This window comes from Myxine glutinosa, chromosome 12 (genome assembly GCF_964187855.1).
Source record: "Myxine glutinosa chromosome 12, kmMyxGlut1.1, whole genome shotgun sequence".
NCBI lineage: Eukaryota > Metazoa > Chordata > Myxini > Myxiniformes > Myxinidae > Myxine > Myxine glutinosa.
The window spans coordinates 105,443,325-105,468,419 of record NC_136272.1 but is presented as its reverse complement, the minus strand read 5'-3'; the positions used below and the strand labels follow the sequence as shown (position 1 = coordinate 105,468,419).

General features: G+C 45.4%; 1 protein-coding gene across 3 annotated transcripts in view; it reads right to left on the bottom strand.

Moving 5' to 3' along the window:
- Window positions 1-1,180: 1,180 nt before the first annotated feature.
- ARHGEF17 (Rho guanine nucleotide exchange factor 17) overlaps window positions 1,181-25,095 on the bottom strand; it is a 143,667-nt gene continuing 119,752 nt past the window's right edge. For all 3 annotated transcript variants that reach the window (XM_068132298.2, XM_068132299.2, XM_078766164.1), the window contains exons 13-21: window positions 24,885-25,072; window positions 23,780-24,012; window positions 23,354-23,585; window positions 23,184-23,270; window positions 23,016-23,083; window positions 8,661-8,803; window positions 6,324-6,498; window positions 4,393-4,686; window positions 1,181-2,616 (exon numbers count right to left, since the gene is read on the bottom strand). In XM_068132298.2, coding sequence (XP_067988399.2) covers window positions 2,393-2,616; window positions 4,393-4,686; window positions 6,324-6,498; window positions 8,661-8,803; window positions 23,016-23,083; window positions 23,184-23,270; window positions 23,354-23,585; window positions 23,780-24,012; window positions 24,885-25,072 — 1,644 coding nt within the window. In that variant the 3' untranslated portion in view covers window positions 1,181-2,392. The remainder of the gene's footprint in view (window positions 2,617-4,392; window positions 4,687-6,323; window positions 6,499-8,660; window positions 8,804-23,015; window positions 23,084-23,183; window positions 23,271-23,353; window positions 23,586-23,779; window positions 24,013-24,884; window positions 25,073-25,095) is intronic.

Sequence of the window (25,095 nt, the reverse complement as noted above, 5' to 3'; positions counted from 1 at the left end):
TCCTTTTTTTGAAATACCAACTTCCTTCCTGGAAGTCCTTGCAGTGTCTTTGTTTTATACTTCTCCCACCCTTCCCCCCCACCCCCCTTCCCACGCCTCCTCCCCCCAAGCCCTCCCACAGATCTCCCGATGTTCCTGCTCTCAAATGTTGTGTTTGTGTGCTTCCCCTTCTCTCCCCATCTTGTCTACCTCTACCCTTATTAAATGTTTTGTGTGTCTGATTTTTTTTGAATGATAAATGTTAGCTCTTTCACGAGCCTTGATCCTGTATACAAAAAAAGTCGTGTGTTTGGTTCAAGCGATAATGACTGAAGTGTTTACGGACTCACTCACTGACTGACTTACGGACACTGCTTGAGTACATAAGCTCACCGGACTAAAGTCCAGGTGAGATAATAATCATTAATACAGAAGAGGTGTGTATGCATTTCCAAGGTTCCACATCATTCCAGGTGGTTGTGCTATGATAGCAGAAACACCTTGGTCACTGTTCAAATTTCAGAGCAATGGCAGTCTTGCAGAATTGAATTATGGACTGCACTCGAGCAATGCCAACACTCCTCAAACTACGCAAATACTGTATTCAAATACATTCATTGGTTTCCACCGACGTCTCACATCCTCGTTATTACCTCTGCCACCGAAGATGCAGAGGACATGTTTTCACCCCTGCCTGTCCATTTGTGAACAGGATATCTCAAAAAGTTGTGGACGAGTTATGACAAAACTTGGTGGATGATTTGGGGAGGTGACAAGAACAAGCCAATTAGAGTTTAGTTCAGGTCCAGATCTGGCCTATAAATGGGATACAAAACGTAAACTGTTCAGTTTTATGGAGGTATGCTCTCTACCGAGTGCCCTTCTAGTCACTCATTCTAATGATCTTCAGACTCATAACTGAGGACACCGTGTTGTCATCAAACATCAAGTCATGTGTCTAGTCACCTAACACTCGTCTGTGAAAATGGGCTCGGGAGGAGAATCATTAAACAAAGACGGTACCTGTGCCTTATGTTATGATACAGATCCTCCGGGTAGGCAGGGTGTGCCTTATCCCCTTATAATTCAGTATCATCTTCCAAAAGCTGCGATGTCGTTTTAATTCCCGTTTTCATTTCGACCTTTCCGCCTGACTCCCAGAGAGACGGGGTGCCCAACGTCCAGTAAGGCAATGCGGAGGTGTTCTTTTGTCTGTGTGAACTTTAATGACAGAAGGCATGTGGTGAACACAATCTTAAAGCATAATTTACAGGTTCAAAAAGCAACACTGACATGCTCGATAGCTCAAAATATAAAAATACAGTATGTGGATACATTCATAGCCTGTCTTTGGGGTGATTGTGAAACTATTTTGTACATTTAAGGGAGGATTTGTATATTGCTATGTACACAACACCAGTATCATAACGTCCAACGACTGCACAAAAGACAACGAGACTCGCATTTGTGATGGCTGCACCATCGTCGCACGTCGTCGCCCTTCAATCGGGCCGCAACAAACGCAAACAGCCAAATGTCACCGAAGACGACGCAACAGGTAGACGGCCATAGGTGGTTGGCGGTGGTTGTAGGAAAAGCGGACAAACCTTCATGGGGATGGAAAGGCGCCTGCTCTGTTCAGCTTCATTGTGCATTTCTGTTTGTGTCGCTCTTTCTGGGTTTCCTCCCAACTTTTGGTTTTGTTCTGAAACAGCGGTTTGTCCTTAACGTCAAAAATACAAGTCCCTGCGTACTAACCCCGCACAAGCAAAACGCCTGTGACCATAAATTATGAAGGATCGCCGGAGAGGCGACAAAGTACCTTCGAACTTCCTTGGAAGGAGAGTTTGTATCAGGGGTCTTACAGCTGGGACTTTCATCGTCCAAATCGGATTAAAGTTTGCTCTCAGCTTTGGATTTAAACATCATATTGCACAGGACACACTCGGATACCTAATCTTGTCCTCATTTTTGAGTTGAACAATAAATTACAAGCATTGTACGCAGCACTCGACAAATAAAAACATTGTGAAACTTATAAATTACACTAGCACAGGTACAAAACATTTCAAACCTGCTTTTAAAGATCTGAAATCAATAAATACCAAGGATTTTTGGAAGGGAAAGAGGATTCTGGAACGTGGACATTTGCAGTCAAATTCAATTGCAGGGATAGAGCCGTGAAATGCAACCGACAACAACACTGCCGAGGGAATGACGGTTAGAAAACTGGAGGCCATGAACAGCCAATGTGTCAGAAACACCAGTGAGCCAACATTACGCTGAATGACCCTGACGGAGACATCATTGTGAGGGCAGCCACCTGCCCTTTAAACTCTGAGCGGTCTACTTGTATCACGATCCAGGGGACGCTAACGGCGTATCGGATCGAATTGGGAACGTTGGGAGTCTTTCAGATATGCCAAATGAGCAGGTGATTGGTGCTGTCATCACGGCCAGCCGTTTCACTGCTACCACACATCCTGAAGTCTTCGTATCCATCTCCTCCGCTGACGATGAGGGTGCGCATCACCCTCGTAGAAGAGCTGGCCCCGCGCCTCCGTTGAGAGCCCTTGCGCTGCCACTGTTGCCTTGGGTGTGGATTGATGCATTTCCCATAGACGGTTCCAGTTTGGCCTGTATGAAGGGGACAACATGGGATGATTGACAAATCGTCATCATTTGTAAGCTAAACGTACCGTACTATTGCCACGCTCCACTAGGAGGGTTCAGGGTGTCCACAACCAGTTGTGAACGTTTCCAAAGTTGAGGGTTGGCTCAACAAGAAAGGTGCCCAGTCAAATTCAGGATATTACTGTAGTCGTCCTTAATCAAGCTGGGAATTTAGAATTTGGACAGGGTAATGCCACATGTGGCCTACTCTATTTGAAAGGTACAGTGAGATATTTAACGTCCATCAGCAAAAGCTAGCAGATGTGACACCGACCATTTTAACAACCCTCTGAAGGATGGGGACCTCATTGTTCGGAACACCATGTAAAGCATCGGGATGACTGCGTTCTATTCCTAGCCCGGCTATAAACAGAGTAGGTAGCTGAAAGAGGAGAACGTTACCTTTGAGCTGTCCTTGAAGCACGTTAATGTTGAGTACCATTTTGTTAACGCTCGAGACTGTTGCAGTGAAGTTTTTTTTAAATCTTAGCCATTTTTAACTCTTCAAATACAGCATACTTCCTGTCCGATTTGCCAGGAACCCTTTCCTTGTTTATACCTTCCCCAAATGCTCAACTCCACCGATTCACACGTCTCTTCTCATCTGTGGGACTGTTTTCCTCGAGACCGTTGTCTCGAGTTCTTCCCGATAGGATCAAGTCTGCTAGCTGCTCACCACCAACAGAGGGGGGGGGGGGGGGGGGGGGGGGGGGGGACTCTCTCATTTCCATTACTAAGTTTGACTACACCCAATGAGACCCTGTGTTCACCTTTCTCCCAGAATCCCTCTCCCTCGCAGTTGTACATTTGTTTATTGTCGGCCCAGCGTTTTTCCTTTGCCTCTTATAGTCTGTAAATGCATTACACCCTACCCCAGTTGTTCTGCTTGCTCTTCCACGACCCCGATACTTGAATAAACTAGGGCGGCACTCTGCGACGTCGACCGAAATGCCTCCACCCACATTATTACACAATTATACATATTTGTACCAAGTTTGAATTTAATCCCTTCAGCTCTTGTCAAGTTACACATTTTCTACCTGACATGACCTTTGATTTTTGATGCCGAAATCTAAACAGTTCATCAAAATATATACTTATACCAAGTTTGGTCAAAATCCCATCACTGATTCACAAATTAGCGCAGGAACATAAGTTTTACTTAACATGAGGTCTGACCTTTGCCCCCAAAATCTATTCAGGTCATCTTTACATCATTATACATACCTGTACAAAGTTTGACTTGGATCCCTTCAGCCGCTCTTAAAATAAAATAAAGATTTTAAAGGTTGTAGAAAAAAATTTCCCTAAAGTTTAGCGCCGTCGATGCAGCGTCTTTTACACCACCTTATTTAACATGTTGCGTCAGCTCTTCGTTACATTAGCTCTTCGTGCCTGTTGTTTGAGTCCTTTATGAAGTCTTTAAAAACGAAGTTTATAAAAAATATTATCGCAATCCTCTCTGCACATGTGCAATCGGGATGAATTCAGAGCCAAAGTACTGCTAAACTGTAGGCTCGTGTTTCGATTAATATTCAAAACATAACATTCAATGGAAATCAAATTGTTCCTCGATCATAAACTGACATTTGTGGACAGACAGACAGAGTGAATTAATAATATTGCTTAACCCCACGTTTCGCCTCACGCGCGGGTTAATAACAGGTAAGGTCCATTTTCACGGGCAATGAAAGAAAAATCTGAGAGCAATTTACCGTGCACGTCAATAGTCAGGATTACCTGCGATGAGACTTCCACTGGCAGGGAGATCAGATGTATCGGACACCTCAATTGCCGTGAGGAACCGTACGTGTCCCGTGTGCCCATAAGCCAAGCCTGTGGGGTTGAGAGGCCCGAGGGGTGACGGTGGGGTCTGTCGCCCGGTGCCTCTGCCACCTTTGGGTGCAACATGGAGTTGTGGCAGAGTGAGTATGACTCCGGCGCTTGTACCAATCCACAGGAGGTCTTTGCAGACCAGGAGCGCCGTGACACGCAAACACGCTGCCTTGTGTTGCCGAATGATGGCATCGGCACCTTGTTGCATTTGGGGGTACAAGGGAAAAAAACAAGCAGAAAAGAAAAACAATCAAACAATGTCGAACATTAGTCACAAGTTTAAAAACAGAATTTGAGGTTCACTCAGTAAGATCACAATGATATTAGCCACACATGATGAACATGGCTCAACTAAATAATGTGCAGCCGAGCATCACTTTGATGAGTGCAATTGTATTTTTGTGGGGATAACTCTTACTGGGGTAAAACTGCTTAGTATAGTATAGTTATCTCCTTCATATTTATTTAGAATAAGCATAACGTAATTAATCGTGAGGTTAGAGATGCGTCGCTTTCATGTGCAGAGAGATGTTTGTTCTCCCCGCCCTCCTATTGTTCTTCCCACTTCGATCCTCTGGCTGTATTTTTATGTTATTCACCTCTGTTTAAATGTTCTTTACAAAGTGCCCACAAGAGCGTTGAAGCTCAAGATGGCGTGCCACGGGAGGATGCACAGATGTGCGCATGTGTCGAAATGGCATTGTCAAAGCGAAACTGTTCTCAAAAGAGCAGTTAACATCACCTCAGGAGGCACATGGAATAACCGTTACCGCTTGTGGTCACATGTAGAAGGAGCCTTTGATGCCTGGGTGTGCTGAACAGTAACGCCAGAAGTAGCCCGCCGACAAAGCAAGAAGGATGTGCTTCGAGGAGAGAAGTCTGGGTTTCGTTTTGCCCCATGGTCCAAACCTAGTTTAGCTTCCTCTTTGTCCACGGAGGAACTCTTGCCCTGCAGCGGTGGAGAACTGTCGGTCGTCGGGGTCACCACCATGTAGACCAGCCACGTCCAATTCTCATTCTGTGGTTATGGAGCGATTTCTCTGTGAAAGAACCAGCTCAGTACTCCTGCTCGGCTTTGCCTCCGGGTTTGAAAGCGACCTCTCGACACTGTTTGTATATTCCCTTTGTATAAGTCATCTGATTGGATGGGCTCTAAGATAGAAGAGTTAAGGAATCTGCATTTGCTGGTTTGTTTTGAGGGCACGTAATAAATGGTTGTGCAAGGGTTAATGGGTTTTATTTATTGATCCATGTGTATTCATTGTTGAGATTGTTCATTCTTCTTGGTTATGCTTCATGTAATCCTTCCCCCAAACATTTGCTTTGCTCATGAATACACTTGGTCTCGGAGTTGGATTCGGCTAGTTCCGGTTGCCTCGTTTGATGGTTTAGACTGGTTGTTGTAGTGTAGTTTGAAAAGTTGGTTCAAACCAGTCTCAGGCCGCACTCGTGACCAATGGTTGCTTGGCCGAATTTGTTCGGTCACGAGCGTCAATTGGCACTTTACCCAGTTAATTCCACCATCCCGAGTATTGTAACCTTGCAAACAGACCGGGGAACACCCTCGGGGCTGTGAACATAGCTGGTGGTTGCGGTTGTTTTGACATGACATGGGGGACTTTAACAGGGAAACATGAACGGACCCGCGGCTGTAACAATATTCTACAACGGTGAGTAATGTGTTACAATATCCCCACACATTTACCTTGGGAGAAAGTTTCCATTAAAAATAACAACACACTTTATGGTACTTGGTGATGACACAGACGCAGTAACCGAAGCCGTTGTGCGGTATGAAAACGTAAAGGTTCCAACTCAAAAGGCATTGTCCTCACCTGCCAGCATTTTGTGGACGGGTGGTGCTACGTCCACCTCCGTCAAGCATTCAAAACTGTGTGCATGGTAGAGCCGCAGCGTTGCACTGCCCTGTAGCGCCACCCAGACCACTAAACCTGCACTTACCAAGCATGCCACACCACGAGATCCATCTCCAGCCAAATCAAGCGTGTGCTGCGAACAACCACCAGACAGTACGGTTACAGAAGGAGAAAGGGTGGTTGAATATGGGGCTGGAGGGTCATATATTAGTATACGTAGATGAGAAGGACCAGCATGCACAAAAAGGGGAGAGACGTGGGGTACAAGGAGGAAGGTATTTTTGCCTTTCTGTTAGGAGATGGGAGATCATAACAGATAAATAAATTTAAGCAAAATGAGAGAGAGGAGACGTAGCTTAATAAAGTGCATTGGTCCTTAAAAGTGGGTGTTAACCTGGATATCCCAACTACTAGCCAATCAAAAAACCAATAATGTATATTTTTAAATGAGCTAGCTTTGGAACAGTACCCTGACTAAATTCCACAATTTTGCCTCCTGCTCTGCAACGGAGTGAAAGACAAATTAATATTTCACCAACATGGGCTACAGGTAAAGGTGACCTCTAAACAATGTGTAAGTAGAAATTGAAAACAGAGACACTATTAATTCTCAGATGGATAAAATCTTTCGAGGAAGAGGCAAAGAAGAACAATGAAAACGAGAACGACACTTGGTAGAGCGCATACCCCCGCCAGGGTGATTAGTTTACATTTTGTATCCCACTGATAGGCCAGATCTGGATTCGGACCTGAACCAAAATGTAATCATCTTGTTCTTGTCATCTAACCAACTCATCCACCAAGTTTCGTCATAATCCATCCATAACTTTTTGAGATTTCATACTATACATGGTTTGTGGCCCCGTCTCTGATTTGATGGTGAAGAATCACTTTAAAAATAAATAAAAAACTTTCGTATCCGGATCCGGATTCAGATCTTCATCGAAATCGAATCAATTCGGCCTTGTCCCAAACCCAACCTGTCCACCAAATTTCATCCGATTCCGTCCACACCTTTTTGAGATATCATGCTATGCATTATATCGTTTTGGAACTATCTCTCAATGGTGAAGAATCACTAAAAAAAATTCTCATATACGGATCTGGATCTTCACCAAAATTTAATCAATTTGTCCTTGTTACCCACCGTCAACCAAATGTCATTCAAATCCATCCATAACTATTTGAGATATCCTGCACACAAACAGACAAACAGACAGGGGTGAAAAATACCAACTTCTTTCCTGGAAGTCCTTGGGTTTATACTTCTCCCACTCACCCCCCGCCCCCTTCCCACGCCACCTCCCCCCAAGCCCTCTCCCTCCCACACATTCCGGATGTCCCTGCTCTCAAATGTTGTGCTTATGTGCTTCCCCTTCTCTCCCCATCTTGTCTATAGCTCCCCTTTTTATATACTTTGTTTGTTTGTCTGTTTGATTTGTTTGTGTGATAAATGTTAGCTCTTTCACGAGCCTCGATTATGTATACAAAAAACAAAACAAAAACCCCCCCCCCCCAAAAAAACAACCTTCGGTGGGCGGGGGTAATAACAAAAGAAAAATGAAGAAGACGAATTGCAAAAATAATCACAATTACAGAGGATTACTTTTCCCAGAATGCATCTGAACGAACTCAAGAGCTAAAAGTTTTTTTGTGTGTTGACATCGCATTGATCAGGCATTGTCAAAATCCATTATTTGGCCTTCATCAGAATAATAGCATTTACAGGTAAATGTTGAACGAAACAAACTGCAAAATTGCACGTGGCACCGGAACTCAGCAACAACGGGCCTCGCGCCTCTTAACCAAAAGCAATTGGCTTGAAAATCTCCCCCGAGTGCCCCAGTTGAGCAAAATGAATTAACGCCTTCCTCCTCAGCTTAATAGAATAATATATCTTACACTGCAAATACCTTTCATTCACGAGGGGCCTTTCATACACCAGCGCAATAAACAGATCCAAGCAGCAGGCTAATTAAAGGAACTTCACCCAGGCCATCTGCCCTGTCTATGATGGCCATTTTAATGATGGTCCTCTGTAACTGAGCATCCTGCTCGAGAACATGAACGCATGATATTTATGGAGGATTAAGATTCAGTTAATTAGCCAAAAATTGCTTCGTGTGAGGTTTATAAGCCTTCACCTTGAAGCGAAGGGGATTAAGAGTGTGGTCCGTCGACCCCTAGACCGCTAAAATGATTTGGGCGGGGAAAAAAGGGAAAGAAAGCCCATTAGGAGTGGACCGGTCTGATTTCCAAATGTAATAAGGCGGTTCTCCCACCACACAGGCACACCTCGATGTGCAGCAGGACGGGATCAATTACGAGCACCTTCCCCTGGCAACTGCACCACAACCGGCCAGCAACTGCCGTCAGCTTGGTTACCGGGCATCCTGGAGACCCGACGGACACCGAGCGTTCCACCGTCCAGAAACAGCCTGCGCGGAGAGAAAATGGCCGTGAGGATGGAAGTACAAGAAAACCGATGGTGCAGGAGTGAGGACCTTGAGGGCAAAGATGGAAGATGAATGGGAGAGAGAATGAAAAGATTTGAAAAATAAATGAAAGATAAACACAGGAGAAAGAACAGGGAAAGTCTTATGTGCAAATCCATTTTCTTCTCCTTCTCTTCGATTTATGAGGAAAATTAACATAATAAAATTGGCCTCCGAGGCCACACATCGTAGTTGGTCTCCAAAGCCAGCTCCAGGTCTCCAGGTCTTTTTGTTGCAATTGCAAACTTGTAACAATGCGCAAGGCCTTCATTCGCGACTCAGTAATGTACAGGATTACTCTTCTCTTTTGGCTGGCGCCACAACGCCACACCTTTCACGTGTTGATGCCGTGGGGCAGAATCCCCTCAGAATCATTGGAATGTCCCATGATGAAGTTACATCTCAAGGCCTGTTACTCCTGCATCGCACAAAGGTCGGTGGCCTCACTGTCTTCTACCGTCTCATTTCTGGTCTTTCACCCTCTGCCCATCACCTGGTGTTGACCTCATGGTTAGGGTGGTGGCTTGGGATCCTAAGGTCCTGAGTTCGAATCCCGTTGAATTTAGGCCAGGTGGGGTTGACTCAGACTGTCATCCTTCCGAGGTCGGAAAAATGAGTACCAGATAACTGGTTAGAGAAAGGCATTGCATCAGCGGCAGACGCGCCCACAGAAAAATGATGCAACCAGCAGGCGGGTGGCTGCACACAAACCACCCACCCTCTGCCCGTAAGCCTGGTGTTGGCTTAACGGTTAAGGTGGCTGGTTTTAGATCCTATGGTATTGAGTTCAAGCCCCCGTCGTGCCATTGAATTAACACCAGGCAAGTCGACTCAGCCTGTCATCCTTCTGAGGTCAGCAAAATGAGGAGTGCCAGCAAGCTGGTAAGGGGGCACTGCATCAGCGGCATGGGCGCGTCCCCAGAAAATGATTTAGCCAATCAGTCAAAGGGTGCACACAAATAAATAAATTAGATAAATAAATGAACCCTCTGCCATTTCCATACTGTGTCCCCAATCACCCCGCCAGGTTTCTAGAGGGCACACGTGATCTGCAAGTACGTCACTTCTGGTGAATCTCTCAAAATCCAGACTCACTGCTTAGTGCTTACCCTCTCATTTTTTTTTTTTTTTTTTTTCTGGAAACAAGATCGAGGCTCGTGTAAGAGCTAACATCAATCACAAAAAAAGAAAAAGAAAACGGACACACAAAACATACAATAAAGGGAGTGGAAGACAAGATGGGGAGAGAGAGGGAAGCACACAAGTACAACAGCAGAGAACAGGGACAATGGAAGATCTGTGGGAGGGAGAGGGCTTGGGGGGAGGAGGCGTGGGAAGGCGGGGGGGGGGGGGGGGGGGAGCGGGAGGAGGGTGGGGAAGTATAAAACACATGGACACTGCTAGGACTTCCAGGAAAGAAGTTGGTATTTCAAAAAAGTGGATCTGGGGTGAATTAACGGGGGTAGAAAATATCAAGGTTTTGGATGGGGGAAGATAAGAGATGGTGGTGAACAGCTGTTTTAAAGACCTGGGGAGGAGTGGGATTGAAGAGAGTGAGGGAGTTTGTTCCAGAGGCGGGAGAAATGGGGAATGAAAGAGTGAAGGTGAGCAGAGAGTCTTGATTTTGGCAGTTTAACCATAAGAGGGTCGGTCAGATCTTTTGCGAACTTTAGGAATATTTGGGGGACAGAGCACAGATAGAGCTGGGGGAGCAAGAACGGAGAGGAGTCGGTAGAAGAAAGAAAGACCACCAACCTGCCTGTGGTGAGTGAGTGAAAGGCCCTCACAATCAGCTTCATCGTGGGAGATTCCAATGATTCTGAAAGCTTTGGTTTCAACAGCGTGAAGTCGAGCCAGGTGTGAGGAAGGAACACCAGCCCAGAGGGGAGAGCAGTATTCCATTGAGCTGTGGATCAAAGCCTTGTATGTGGTGAGGAGCTCAAGTGTGCCAAGGAAGGACTTCGCACGACGGAGGATGCCCAGTCGGCGACTGGCTTTGGAAGCCAGCTTGGAAATGTGGTTTTCCAAAGAAAGATCATGGCAGATAGTGAGACCCAAAAGCTTGAGAGACAGAACTTCTTGGAGAGGATTGTTGAGAAAGTAGATGGGAGGGTTGTCCAGTCGGTCTTTTCGGAGAGACATAGTAAGAGTGTGAGATTTGTCAGGATTGAAAGACATGTTCCACTAGTTTGACCAGTCTGTGATTTTGTCCAGGTCTGCAGATAGTGAGGAGGCTGCAACTGCATATCTGAGGGATGAGGAATGGAGTGGCAGAGAGTGGAGTCATCAGCAAAGAGATAGAGAGGATTTTCCAGAGAGTCGGAGAGATTGTTGATGAAGACCAGAAAAAGCACGGGGCCCAGAACACTCCCTTGGGGAACTCCAGCCTGAACAGGAAGGGGAGATGAGAGAAATCTATTCAGGGCCACACATTGCCTACGACCAGAGAGGAAGTCCGCAAGCCAAGCGTGGAGATTTCCATGGATACCATAAGAGGAGAGTTTGGTGAGCAGAGCTGGGTGCCAGACCGTATCGAAGGCATGTGATATGTCAAGGGAGACAGCTCTGATTTCCTGTTTGGCATTGAGGACCTCCATCCATTGTTGATACAGCAGAAGCAGCATGTCCAGAGTAGAGTGACCTGGTCTGAAACCAAATTGATGATCAGAGATCAACACATTGTAGAAGAGGAAGGATTTGATATACAAAGCAATGATGGATTCCATGACTTTGCTGATAATTGGGAGCAGGCCGATTGGTCTGTAGTTGCAAGGATCTGTTTTTGCACCTTTTTTGCGTAAAGCGGTAATGTTGTCCGATTTCCAAGCTGATGGCAGATGTCCTTGAGCAAAAGAGAGGGTGAAGAGAACAGAGAGAGGGTGTGAAAGAGCGAAAGAGCAGGATTTTAGGACCCGGGAGCTGATGCTGTCTGGTCTGGTTGCAGAATAAGAGTTGAGGTTTGACAGAAACTTCTCCACCTTGTTAGGAGAGAAGGACACAGAGTCCAGGAGCAGCTGGGTTCGACTGGGAAAGGTGGGAACAGAGAGAGATGGGTTTGGGACACAAGATTTTGAGGCAAACACAGAGTTGAGGCATTCGGCTTTGTCACGTGTGGTGTCAACCGTGTAGCCATTTGAGGTAAGGGAGGGGATGGAGGGGGAACAAACACCAGAAACAGATTTGACCAGATGCCATCAGGATTTGGAGCAAGGAGACAGGTTTGAGAGTTCAGTCTTGAGAAAAAAACAACAAAAAAACCACCTTTAGAGGCCATTTTTCCCCGCAAGCGGGGGTTGGCCTTTTTCGGGAACTGTGGTTGTTGTTGTTTTTCGGTCCCCTTTTTGAAGCAATGTTTTACGGCCGGATGCCCTTCCTGACGCCAACCCTTTTTGCCGCCTTCAAACGACAAGCAGGGAATTACCAGTGAACTGGTACTCAATTTGCCGACCTCGGAAGGATGGCAGGCTGAGTCAACCCCCCTGGCGTTAATTCAGCGATTGACCGGGATTCGAACCCAGGATCCTAGGATCCTAAGCCGGCACCCTAGCCGCTAGCCCAACACCAGTCTTGAGAGTGGAGAGATATTGTTTCCTGGCTCTCCTGAGGGTGGATGCAGAATTGTTCCGACCTTGGTGAAAGGAACAGAGATTGCCTTCAGTTGGATTAGCCTTCCCAGAGGCAAAGGCAAGTTGTTTCATGGCAACTGCCTCACCACAAGATTCAGTGTACCATGGACGGGAGGAAGGGTATGACAACAGAAGTCGAGATGGAGAGATGGAGAGAGAGAGAGATGGAGAGAGAGAGAGATGGAGAGAGAGAGAGAGATGGAGAGAGATGGAGATGGAGAGAGATGGAGAGAGAGAGAGATGGAGAGAGAGAGAGATGGAGAGAGAGAGAGATGGAGAGAGAGAGAGATGGAGAGAGAGAGAGATGGAGAGAGAGAGAGATGGAGAGAGAGAGATGGAGAGAGAGAGAGAGATGGAGAGAGAGAGATGGAGAGAGAGAGATGGAGAGAGAGAGAGATGGAGAGAGAGAGAGATGGAGAGAGAGAGAGATGGAGAGAGAGAGAGATGGAGAGAGAGAGAGATGGAGAGAGAGAGAGATGGAGAGAGAGAGAGAGAGAGATGGAGAGAGAGAGAGATGGTGAGAGAGAGAGATGGAGAGAGAGAGAGATGGAGAGAGAGAGAGATGGAGAGAGAGAGAGATGGAGAGAGAGAGAGATGGAGAGAGAGAGAGATGGAGAGAGAGAGATGGAGAGAGAGAGAGATGGAGAGAGAGAGAGATGGAGAGAGAGAGAGATGGAGAGAGAGAGAGATGGAGAGAGAGAGAGATGGAGAGAGAGAGAGAGAGAGAGAGAGAGAGAGAGACTTTTTTTTGACTTTTTAGACTTTTTATTACAAAAATATAAAAATACAAGCCAGTCGGTGAAGATACTATTCAATACAGGCACAATAATCAAAAATACAGAAAAGAAAAAGAGATAATGACAGGAAATCAAAACAGTACAATGAACTAGAAAAGAAAAACAACAACAGAAAAACCGACCACACACTGAATCAATCCAAACAAACCTACAAATATACCATTAATTCATTCTCCTGCACCATGCAGATCCCATCAAAACACCAGATGTTCATAAACTCATCAATACATTTCTTCCTTTCAGAATCACAAAATTCAAGTTTGAGTCTTGCAGATGTCAAGGCATTAAAAAAGAACAAGACATCACATTGCCCAATCGGCTTTCCTTTCAGTTTTTCCCTCCTCGATAAATAAATTGCCATTTTCGCCGTGGCCACTAAAAACAAAAACAACATATGTACATGTTCTTTCATATCATTGAAACCAAAAATAAATGATCGCAGAGAAAAAGTGATCTTCATTTTTCCAGCCATGTAGTTCAGCCATTGAAATAAAGGCACAAGCCTTGCACAATCAACGTACGCATGGAACACATCCTCTGTGTAAACACAGAACGGGCAACACGTAGATGTAGGCGCGAAATGACTCACTAATTTATTAGATGGAATGATCCAGTGTATCATTCGCCACTGGAGGTCACCTGTCCTTTTGCTTACCAGCTTACTGTATATTGATTCCCATACAGGCTCAGATGGGAGTCCTTCCGGCATTAGCCCTTTCCACCTGGCCACTCCATTTAACGGTGAGTTCCCAAGCAGAACTGCAGTGCATAACCGATACAGGTCTTTACTACTGCATTTCTGAAAAATGTTTTGTCCCTCACTAATTGGGGGCAAGTCTCCGTGACTAGGCTGTACCAATAAACCAGGAAAATGCCAGTCATTGGATGTCACCAAAACTTCCTGGGTCCATCTTAGTCCAAGTTGGAAGCTTTTCTTTACTATTTCCTTTAGTACTCTTCCGATTATTCTGTTTGACCATATTCCAGTCATATCAGCTATCTCTTGCACCGTCTTCCACCCCCAACCAGAATCATGGCGGAGGTCCAACACTTTGATTATGCCCGCTGTAATAAAGTGTTGATAAAAGTCTCGGCTTCTTGGAATTGCAGGAAACAGTGGGTTGTAAAAAAGGGGTTCTTCCACAAACATGCTTGTAGCATAGGTTTCTTGCTGGCGACTAGTCGAAAGGCTTTGCCAGGCATTCAGAAGGCTCTGATAGAATGATGGCAGATGAGATGTGTCGACATGTTGGAGTTGGACTAAGAAAAGTTCAGGGCCGTATCCGAGCCCGCTTGCTTTTCGCAGCACGTGATAGGCCAGAAGTCGGCTTGGCAGTCGTTCCTTGTACAGCAACTGCTGTATGGTACACAGCCAAAAAGCCATGATACGACTTTTTATGTCGATCAGTCCCTGGCCACCTTCAAACAAGGGGCTACATATGACATTTGGTAGCAACCAATGGTGACCACTCCAAAAAAAATCCACGAGTAGCCTCTGCACTGCCTTTAGTAGTGCCTCTGGCGGCTGAAGGCAGATAAACCTATGCCACAGGGAAGAAGCCACCAAATTATTAACCACTAGAACCCTGCCTTTGTAGGAAAGGTGGGGCAGAGCTCGTTTCCACAGTCCCAGTCTTTTTTTGACATGCTCAACAATCCCGTCCCAATTTTTGAGGACGTAATGTGGAGATCCCAGGAAAACCCCAAGGTATTTGACTCCGTCTTCCACCCATTTTAACTTTGTTGGTAGATGCACAGGTGGTACCAGCACTCTTCCAGGTGGAATGTTTTTGAGACAGGGAATCCATAAGGCCTTACTCTTGTCCCAGTTACACTTCAAAGAAGAAGCGAGGCAAAAAAGATTTAAACATTCAACAAGTGCTGGGATATCACTCTCCTTCTTAACAACCACACAGACATCATCTGCATAAGCCGATACAACTACTGAAGGACTCCCAGGGGATACTGTCACTCCTGAAATATTTGTCCTAAATAAAATTAGGAGTGATTCCATTACCAAGGAAAATAACAACCCAGAAACCGGGCATCCTTGTCTCACCCCTCTTTGAACCTGTACCGGAGAGCTGAGTTCGTTATTTATTTTAAATAAACTAAATATATTGTTGTACAACAAAGTCACGTAGGCCCTAAAATTGACACCAAAGCCACATGCTTCTAGCACACGATACAAAAAAACATGATCCACACTGTCAAAAGCCCTTTCCAAATCAAGGAATATTATCCCAAAATCTTTTTCCAAGCAATCACATTCCATTAAATCTCTAATCAAAAAAATATTATCATAAATAGATCTGTTTGGGATGCAGTAATTCTGATTATGGTGGACTAGGTCACCGATTACCATCTTCAACCGACTGGCCAACACTTTCGACAATATTTTGTAGTCCGTACATAATAACGAGACCGGCCGCCAATTCTTTATCTGTCGTAGATCCCCAGTCTTTGGAATCAGCGACACCACTGCTCTTCTGAAGCTTAGTGGGAGTTCTCCAAGCACCAAGGATGATTCCAGGACATTCAATAATTCAGGGCCCAAAAGGTCCCAAAAAGCCAAGAAAAATTCTGCCGGTAGGCCGTCAATCCCAGGAGCTTTCCCCGAGTCCATTTCACTTAGGGCCTGCGTTAGCTCAGGCAAAGTAATTGTTGAATCCAGGCCCAGGCACTGAGGCTCAGTTTGGGATGAAAGGTGAGAAGTTAAAAATTCCATGGTTTGCTCACAAACATTTTGTTTTGCATAAACTTTTGAAAAAAACTCTCTAATGCACAACCTTACATCTCCAGGGTTGGCAACCATGTTTCCCCTAAAGTCTTGTACAGAGAAAAGGGTTTTGGGTGACTTATTTACAAAATCCATTTGGAAAAAAGATTTACTCGGGGTGTCTGATACCTTTAAATTGTGTATTCTTAATCTGATTAACAGGCCTGCTGCTTTCTCCTGAATCAGCTCTCTCAGTTGAGCCTTCTTTTCAACCAATAACCTGTGGTCTCTTCTGATATTATCTTTAGCCAGTTTACACTCTAACCGTATAATATCAGCTTCTAAACAAGCCATTGTTATATTTTTTACGTCAGTATCATTTGAAACAAACTGCTGACAAAACACTCTAATCTGAGCTTTTGTGTTATCCCACCATAATGCTAAAGAAGAGAAAGAGGGCTTTCTTGAAAGTTGGATGACCCAAAAAGCACGGAAGGCGTCTTTAAACAAAGCATCTTCGAGAAGACTGGTATTGAATTTCCAGTATGCACTTTTCCGTAAGGGTTGAGGGAAAAAGAGGCCCATGGTAACTAAATGATGATCAGAAAACAAAGATGGAAAATGATTTGGAGAGATAACCGCATTCCTGAACTGTGAGTTTATGTACCAACGGTCAAGTCTAGCGAAAGTCATTCTCCCATTGGCACATCGTCCCCAAGTATACTCAGATTTGTTGGGGTAATGCAGTCTCCATGCATCTAGCACACCCACTGCCGAAAAATAATTTAACAAATCAGTACTACCTTCGGGATGAGGTTCTGCTGTATTTCGGTCTATACTGGGTTTAAAGGTGCAATTAAAGTCACCCCCCATGCAAATACAATTATTGAGATCTATCGACTGCATGTGTCGAATTAAAGATGAAAAGAAAGCTCTTCGTTCCACACTCTCACTTGGTGCATAAACGTTGAATAGTGTAAACCGAAAATTATTAATGACCAGTTCCAATGAAATAAACCGGCCTTTAATCACCTCCTGGAAGAGGCATGACTCAGGTACTAGGCCTGGTCTGAGTAAAAAGGCTACACCAGCAGAAGAAGAAGACATGTTACTAAAAAAACATTGTCCTTTAAAGAGGCGACACCAGTCGTACTCCCCATTTTGAATTATATGGGTTTCCTGGAGTAAGAGTACATCAATTTTCTTGCGCTCAAATAAACTTTTCACCTGAACCTGGCGGTTTTGGCTTGCACCTCCGCCATTCATATTTAAGGTTCCAAAGGTGATTTTTTTCATGGATTATCAAAACGCGTGAGCGGTTGTTGGGAAATCTCGCTCCCTGCTTTTGTAACAGCCTTTCTAAGCCGATGAAACAGCGACCTTGTTAAATGAAATTCATCCGGCCTCCTAATTATGTCCTTTGCAGCCTGGATGAATGAAATTAAATCAGGAAAATGATCTTTTACAATCACATTTCGGTGTCGGTAGGTGTCATTCAGAAAAGAAATAACGAGTTGAGGGGCTATGGATGACTGATCTGATGAAGATTGAGACAACTCAGTCATCTCAACTTCATCCTCTGAATCTGACAAATCAGAAACAGCTCCGCCCGGGTCACATATATCAGTCTGCCCAGTCCCCATTTTGATTCCAGCCAAGTCCGAAGATTTGCTGGAATGTTCTATGGTAGAGTCATCCTCACTCTGGTACCCGGGACATTCAGCAGGAGCTGAAATCTCGGCTTCACCCTCCTGCAGGGAGATGTTCACTGGCTCAGTTGACGAACCAGTGTCATGATTTAGATCTTGCAGGGGTAAAGAGGAGCTTGGGGCTGAGACATTCCCAATCCGCTCGGTCTCAGCAGGTAGTGAAGGTGGCGGCTCACTAATGATGGGCTCACCATCATCTTTAGTCTCACCATCTACTTTTTCTCCCAGGTTTTCGGTGCTGCCCGATAATGTTTTAGAATTAATTAATTCATGTTCCTTCTCCCTGGTGTCAACACAGCTTGTGGACACCTGAGAAAGACGTTCCAGGGCGTCTGCACCCACACTCTCTTTATCCAACACTACCTTTTTCAAAGTAATGTTGGAGTTACAAGCACCAGGTGCTCTTCGTTTCTTTGTCACCACAATGGGATTTTCTTCCATCTCCTCACTGCACGTAGCATCTGCCACCACAGGTGGGTTATCTGGGGTTATTTCATTATTTACCGAATCAGCGGTGTTGTCGTTTTCACTAAGACGAACAGGAGTATTATCCCTACTCCTCGAGTGCGAGGGAGCGTCGGTAGGAACCGTTCGGGTATTTCGGTTTACGTTGTTTCGTACGTTAGAGACCGGGGTGTTATCTCTTTTACAATCAGCGTCACTATGACCTGCTTCACCACACCTTACACACGATACCTTCGGACAAAACCTTTTCACATGGCCAAAAGCTCTGCACTGAAAACATGTTAATGAGGCCGATGACGCATACATCTGGTACTCATGGTTGTTCACCTTTACCTTGAACGTGATGTTTAACCCCGTGTCATCGCCTCGATCCGGAAGCACCATATACACCTGCCGTCTGAAGCTCATCACATGTTTAACACGTTCATCCTGAGACCGGAGCGGAATCATTGTGATTTTTGACACAGCTGTTCCGTATCGGGACAAAACGGACATCAGCTGGTTGCAGGTTATAAATGGGGGTACGTTAGATATGACGACCCTCATCGACGGAGTGTCCATAGGTGACGCCAAGACAAAGAGACCTGTCTCTGTGGTTAAACCCGCACTTACAACATCGTGAACGAATTTTTCATCGGACACAAATACAACAACTTTTTGATTCATTCTCGACGCTGCTCGTACATTTTCACAACCGATTATTTTCCCCACCGACAAAACAATGTCCTCAGTGGAAGTTCCTTCGGGTGGAACACACACAAATGCATGCTTCCTTGTTAAGTTGTCGAACGCCTCTAACCGAGAGCGTGTATTCGCCATCCCAGCAAATTAACACCCCCCCACTTGTCCGAACCGGACAAGTAGGTACCAAAACGAAATAAATTAAACTAGAATAAATAATAAACGTGCATTATAAGCACAAAAAGGCTTACAAAGCGTCGTCGAAGCCGGTAGGCCGCACCCAAAATGGGTCCGCTCTCAAACCTCTCTCTCTTGAAGACAAAGGTATAGAAAGGATGAAAACAAAATGCCAAAGTACACAGGATGGAAAGGAGAGGGAGGGGGGGGGGGCAGGGGAGGGCAGGAGAGGAGGAAAACTCACAAAGAACTCACTACAACACAGAGCAGTTGCTCACAGCCGCCATGACGCCACACCCACCACAAACGGCCTGCAGGGGGCGAGAGAGAGAGAGAGAGAGAGAGAGAGAGAGAGATGGAGATGGAGATGGAGATGGAGATGGAGATGGAGATGGAGATGGAGATGGAGAGAGAGAGAGAGAGAGAGAGAGAGAGAGAGAGAGAGAGAGAGAGAGAGAGAGAGAGAGAGATAGAGAGAGAGAGAGAGGGAGAGAGAGGGAGAGAGAGAGAGAGAGAGAGAGAGAGAGATGGAGAGAGATGGAGAGAGATGGAGAGATGGAGAGATGGAGAGATGGAGATGGAGATAGAGATAGAGATAGAGATAGAGATAGAGAGAGAGAGAAAGAGAGAGAGAGAAGTTTACTTTGGCAGAATTCCCAGCATGAGTTGATGTCAGAGGCAGTGGAGATAGGAGACCAGCCCAGATGATTGATGGCTGCTTGCAGACCGTGCCAGTCAGCCTGAGTGAAATGCCAGACTCATCGGCGCTGAGGAGGCTCTCTGAGAATGGCCAGATAGATGTCCACTTTAACAAGGAAATGATCAGAAGAACCCATTGGAGTAGAAGAAAGCAGCGGACATTTGCAGGAAAGTATGTCATAACCAAGTCTAGAAGAGAAGATACTCCGCTGACTGAGATCCGGGTCAGGAAATTGACAGATTGTGTCAGTCCCAGTGAGTTGCAGAAGTCGTTTACTGAGATGCCATGGCTGGTGAGAGAGGAACCCACACCCAGCCAGCTGGCATTATGACAGTTGAAGTCACCACATATGAGGAAGAGAGAGTTGGGATGAGTGGATAGAAGTTGGTCCATGTAGTCAGACAGTGAGATGTAAATTGAGTCATCACTGTTTGGAGGACGGTACAAAACACATATGAACAAAAGGTGGGAGCGGAGAGGAAGCCATAGCCAGAGGTACTCCTGTGGGTGGGGTGGAGAGAGGGCAGTGCAAGAAGAGTGAGGAAGAGAGTTTTTGATAAAGATAGCAACCCCACCACCAGGACGAGGCTCAGGTCTATCATACTGGAGGAGGGAGTAACCAGGAAGAGATATTAAGGAATCAGAGACATCTTGAAGGAGGAAAGTTTCAGTTAAGCAGATTACATCTGGTTTGTCAGAAGCAACCTGTATAGAGAGATCAATCAGGTTTGAGCGAAGGCCCCGGATGTTTGAGGTCCATACCGTTAAGGAAGAGGGAGGGGGAGCATCGTGTACAGGACAAGGGAGGGGAGGGGTAGGGTAAGATGAGGGGGGAAAGGGGGAGGTAGGGAGAGCTGTTGATGGGGTGTCAGAGATTGCAGAAGAGTTAGGAGAAAGGGAAGGATGAGGAGGACAAAAAGTTTGATGGTGATGGGATGAGGCACAGTGAGGGGTTGTTTGAGTAGGGGCAGAGCAAAGTAGAAGGTCGGAGGAGGTGGAGGTATGACATAGAAGGGAGATGAAGTGAGTAGGAGGCAGCTTTGAGGAGTAAGGGGGAGGGGGGAGAATTGGAGGAAGATGGTAGGGGGGGGGGGGGGGAGATTTGAAGGGGAGGCGTTGGGGGGTAGTTTTTAAGGGGAGGGGTGAGGGGGGAGTTTTGAAGGGGAGGGGCAAGTAGGGAGATTTGAAGGGGAGGCGTTGGGGGGGGGGAGAATTGAAAGGGAGGGGTGAGGGGAGAGATTTGAAGGGGAGGGGCAGGGGTGAGATTTGGAGGGGAGGGGTGAGGGAGGTGAATCGAAACAGAGGGGTGAGGGGGCAGTTTAGGAGGGGAGGTGTGAGTGGGGAGTTTAGAAAGTGGATGATTAATGAAAAACGAACATTTATTACAAATTGGGTTTATTGTGATTTTCAAGTCAGAGATCCGTTTAAAAACGATAGAGGAGGGGTGCAATGAAGGTGAGTTTGGAGAATGTTGGGAGGAGGAACTGCAATAGATTGAAGGTTTTTTTGAAATGGAGTGGATTGAAGAGGAAATTGAAAAAGCCTTTTAAATAGGAAGGAAAGCAGCATGTTGTAATAAGCCACTGAGTAAAACACTGCAGGGGAAAGTTTAAACATATTTAAATATTAATTTAAACAAAACTGTGAAAAACAATCTGGGAAATGTCCCTAATTGAGGACGTCGATTTGAGAAAGAGGTAGAAAGGGTTGAGTGAGTATAGAGGAAACTAGAGTTGGAAAGGCTGGAGAAATAGGACATAAAGGGTGCGGGGCACAAGGCGAGACAAGGGGGCGGGGCACAAGGCGAGACAAGGGGATGGGGCACAAGGCGAGACAACGGGGCGAGAGAACAAGCACGTGCCAGCGAGGAGAGAAAGGATTAATAAAGTGTTTTTTTTTGTTTTTTTGGGGGGTTATTTAAAACGTTTGACAAAGGATAAGATGTTCGTGGGAGGTAGGGGGAGAAAAGAAAATCAAAGAAACAAGCAAATACAGCGAAGGAAAGAACTTACATTCACAATATACCGACGGGGGGAGGGAGCCTAGAAGGACCAGGCAGCGCACGAGGTGCGAACAAAAAACGACTAATTACACACAAGTTTGCAATAATTACAAAACTAAAACTAACCAGAAACACAAAATAACACATACGCAATAAAATAACCAGTGGAAATTTGACAAACACACGAATGGGAAAATACTCAAACTTCGATGTCGTGGAGAGATCGAAGCAATCGATCCTCCTTGCTGGAGGGACCGGAAGCGGAAGATATTTGGCGAATATTATTTATTTGGAAGCAGATATTATTTGGAAGGTATTTGCTCATCTTTTCCCTCAACTATGGAAACAACTTCCTCAGCCTGTTCAATTTCATTCTTCTCTCAATGGTAAACTCCTCAGGCCATCCCCAATCCATATAATTCCCATCCCTCCCCATTTATATCCCCATTTACCCTCCCCAAGCCCATCTAACCCTAACCATTAATTTCCAGATTGTTGTATTTTCTCTCCTCTCCCTCCTCCCATTTTATTTCCATTTATTTGTTCCATTGTTCTTTCATTCCCAGATTTTCCTTCCTGTTCTATCAAATCCTAAACTGTACTTGAGCTGGAATCCAGCTTGTTCACCACCTTACCTCTGTCTTCCTTTCCTCTCCTCCCCATCCATTCTCCCTCCAAGTATATTCCTTTGTCATGTCACTCTACCATGCTCCTGTCACATTGTCCTGTTGGAACGTAAATCTTCGCCGCAGTCTGAGGTCTTTTACACTCTGAAGCAGGTTCTCCTCAAGGATTTTCCTGTATTTGGCAACATTCATTGGTCTCTCTATATCCTTACAAGTCTCCCAGTCCCTGCTGCTGAAAAGAATCCCCATAGCAGAAAGAGTCTAGGTAGTTCCATATTCTTTCCATTTTCTAATGATGAAGCTCACTGTGCTCCTGGGAACTTTCAACACTCTAGAAATTGTTTTATGCCCTTCCTCAGATCTATTATGTCCTGGTACATTCTGTGTTCTTGCTCCTCCACGAGTCTCGACTCTGTATCCAAAAAAGAAATCAATGGAAGAAAGATGGAAAAAAGATGCGTGAGAATAATAGAAACGTCGGATCGCGAGACAAAGGAAAACAAAGCACAGGACAGCATATTGCAAAATACTTGAGGTAATGGATGAAAGAACAAAAAGCATCACAGATATGGCAGCATTCTAAGTACGTATTGCGAGTTGCTTACGATTTGCTCCAGAAAGTTAACGATTATTATAAGAAAGCTTGGGTGTACCTGTCTCCCGCTGGTACACAATCAGGTCTCCATTGGCCAAAGACACAAAAACTTTGTCTTCCAAGTATCTGTTGTGCAGAAATTATTAAAATCAGTTGGGTTTGCTAAGTTAAAATGAACAGAATGTAGATGAGATCCCAAAACCCTGGGAGTGCTTAGTATACTCACATTATACACGTGATGGCTGCTGGGTGCTGCAACTTCAAGCTGTTCTTACGATTACGAATGTTGTCCGATGATTGATAGATGTGGATGCTGAGGAAAGCAGAATATTTATTTACGAGGTATTATTTCCAACCCCTTCACAATTTTAAACTCCAAGTGACTGCTGAGCCTACCAGCCATCTTCGGTGCCGAGCCACATTGAGCTGCTATCGGCCTCAAGCTCGAGGCCAGCTCCTCCTTCCTGAAGGCTGCAGCGCGAAGACCTCTGTGGTGTCTGCCCCGATGACCGATCCCTGGCACGAACTGGAGTAAATGCGCTCCTAGCGCTTAGCAGGCCAGGCCCACTCCGGTCTTCCTGTTCATCCTCTGAGCTGCTCCTGTCCAGCCATGTATCATGAACGCTCGCTAAAAGGAGAGCATAGGCCACATTCGGTTCATCAATGGTTCAATCAACCAGACTGGGAAAGAAGAGGGCATAACTGCAGTCATTCTGTCATATGAATTTGTTCGGGTTATACCCTGATGTGCTCTTTGGAAGCACACTATGATTTTCATTAACACACTATCAAAGGCCATAAGGATATCATTTTATGACCTACTCTCTTTATATGGAGATGACTCCTCTTCACTGTGCACGCGGGACCAATCCTCATTATCCGAGTCCTCTCCATCACTGCCTGAGGGGTTCAGCGACTGGCCTAGTGAAGGATTCGTTTCCGTTAAGGGAACAAGACAGCAGTCTGAGCCTCCATGCCACACAGATGGCCAGGACTCGCTGGCCAAGTTCTTTGTAATTGACGTCAGCTGGGATGATGACGAGGTGGTAGAATCTCTGTGGTCACCCGTTATGAGAGGAAAAGCAGAAACAGACGGGACTAAGAACCGAAAGGCTCAATGACTTCAATTATCCCTACAATTATCACGTGATTCGCCTGCATGGCTTTTATAGGCATCTCTCATTAAGACTAGGGGTCAGTAGGGAAGAATCAATAAAGATTAAAAGCTGGTTTATGTACTTGATCCTGAATATGAATATGCTTATTAAGAGGCAAATTTTGACGAGCAATATTCTGGACTTCTATGCTGCAACGAACGCATGGCCAACATCATCCGATTTAACAGGAGATATAGTCCGAGCTGCGAGATGAGTGTGTGCTGATTGCCTAAGCTCCTCAGGACTGTTTCCTGATAGACCGAGCACTCTCTCAGAACGAGTCGTTCGGTCGTTCATTAAATTAGAAATGTCCAATTCATGTGCTTTAGGCTCCTGAACTATTCGCGTTTTCTCAGTGTTTTGTGTGTTAAATCATATACATGACTCCTCATCATAAACTAGAACATGGAATTTGACGGAAAGTTTGCAGAAAGTGCAAGCATTTGCGGAGAGTCCAAAAATCTGTGTAATGCAACCCTTGGTCTTAATGAGGCAAATGTAACAACAAACTCTTTTCTTAATCATAATGCAACAACAATGTGTTAAGACTGGAACAACTTGAGCAATGCCAAGGTGGTTTTTGTTGTCTGTATTTAGGATGAATAACACAAGGAAGTGTAATTCACAGCAGAGGGCCCAGTGGCTACAATTTTACTACAATGTCAGAAAGTGCGAAACAAGAAGAGCACTGTAGAAACCATGAGCTCAATCTTGGCTTCTATGACAAAAGAAAGCTTCATGAAAGCCAGGCCACCATTCCTTCTTCATACCTAGGTGCCGGACTTGGAACGGGTGAGATACACAGTATGCGTGAGGAGCATACTGCGATGCACGCCTCCACAATGGGCTCCAGACGTGCGCTCAGCAAGCAGACTTGACCCACGAACCCATCGCTGTTGCACACCCACACCTCAGCAGCGTGTTCCCGTAACCCCATGCTGGGAGCTGCGCACGAAAACTGCCGAGAAAAGCACATATTCC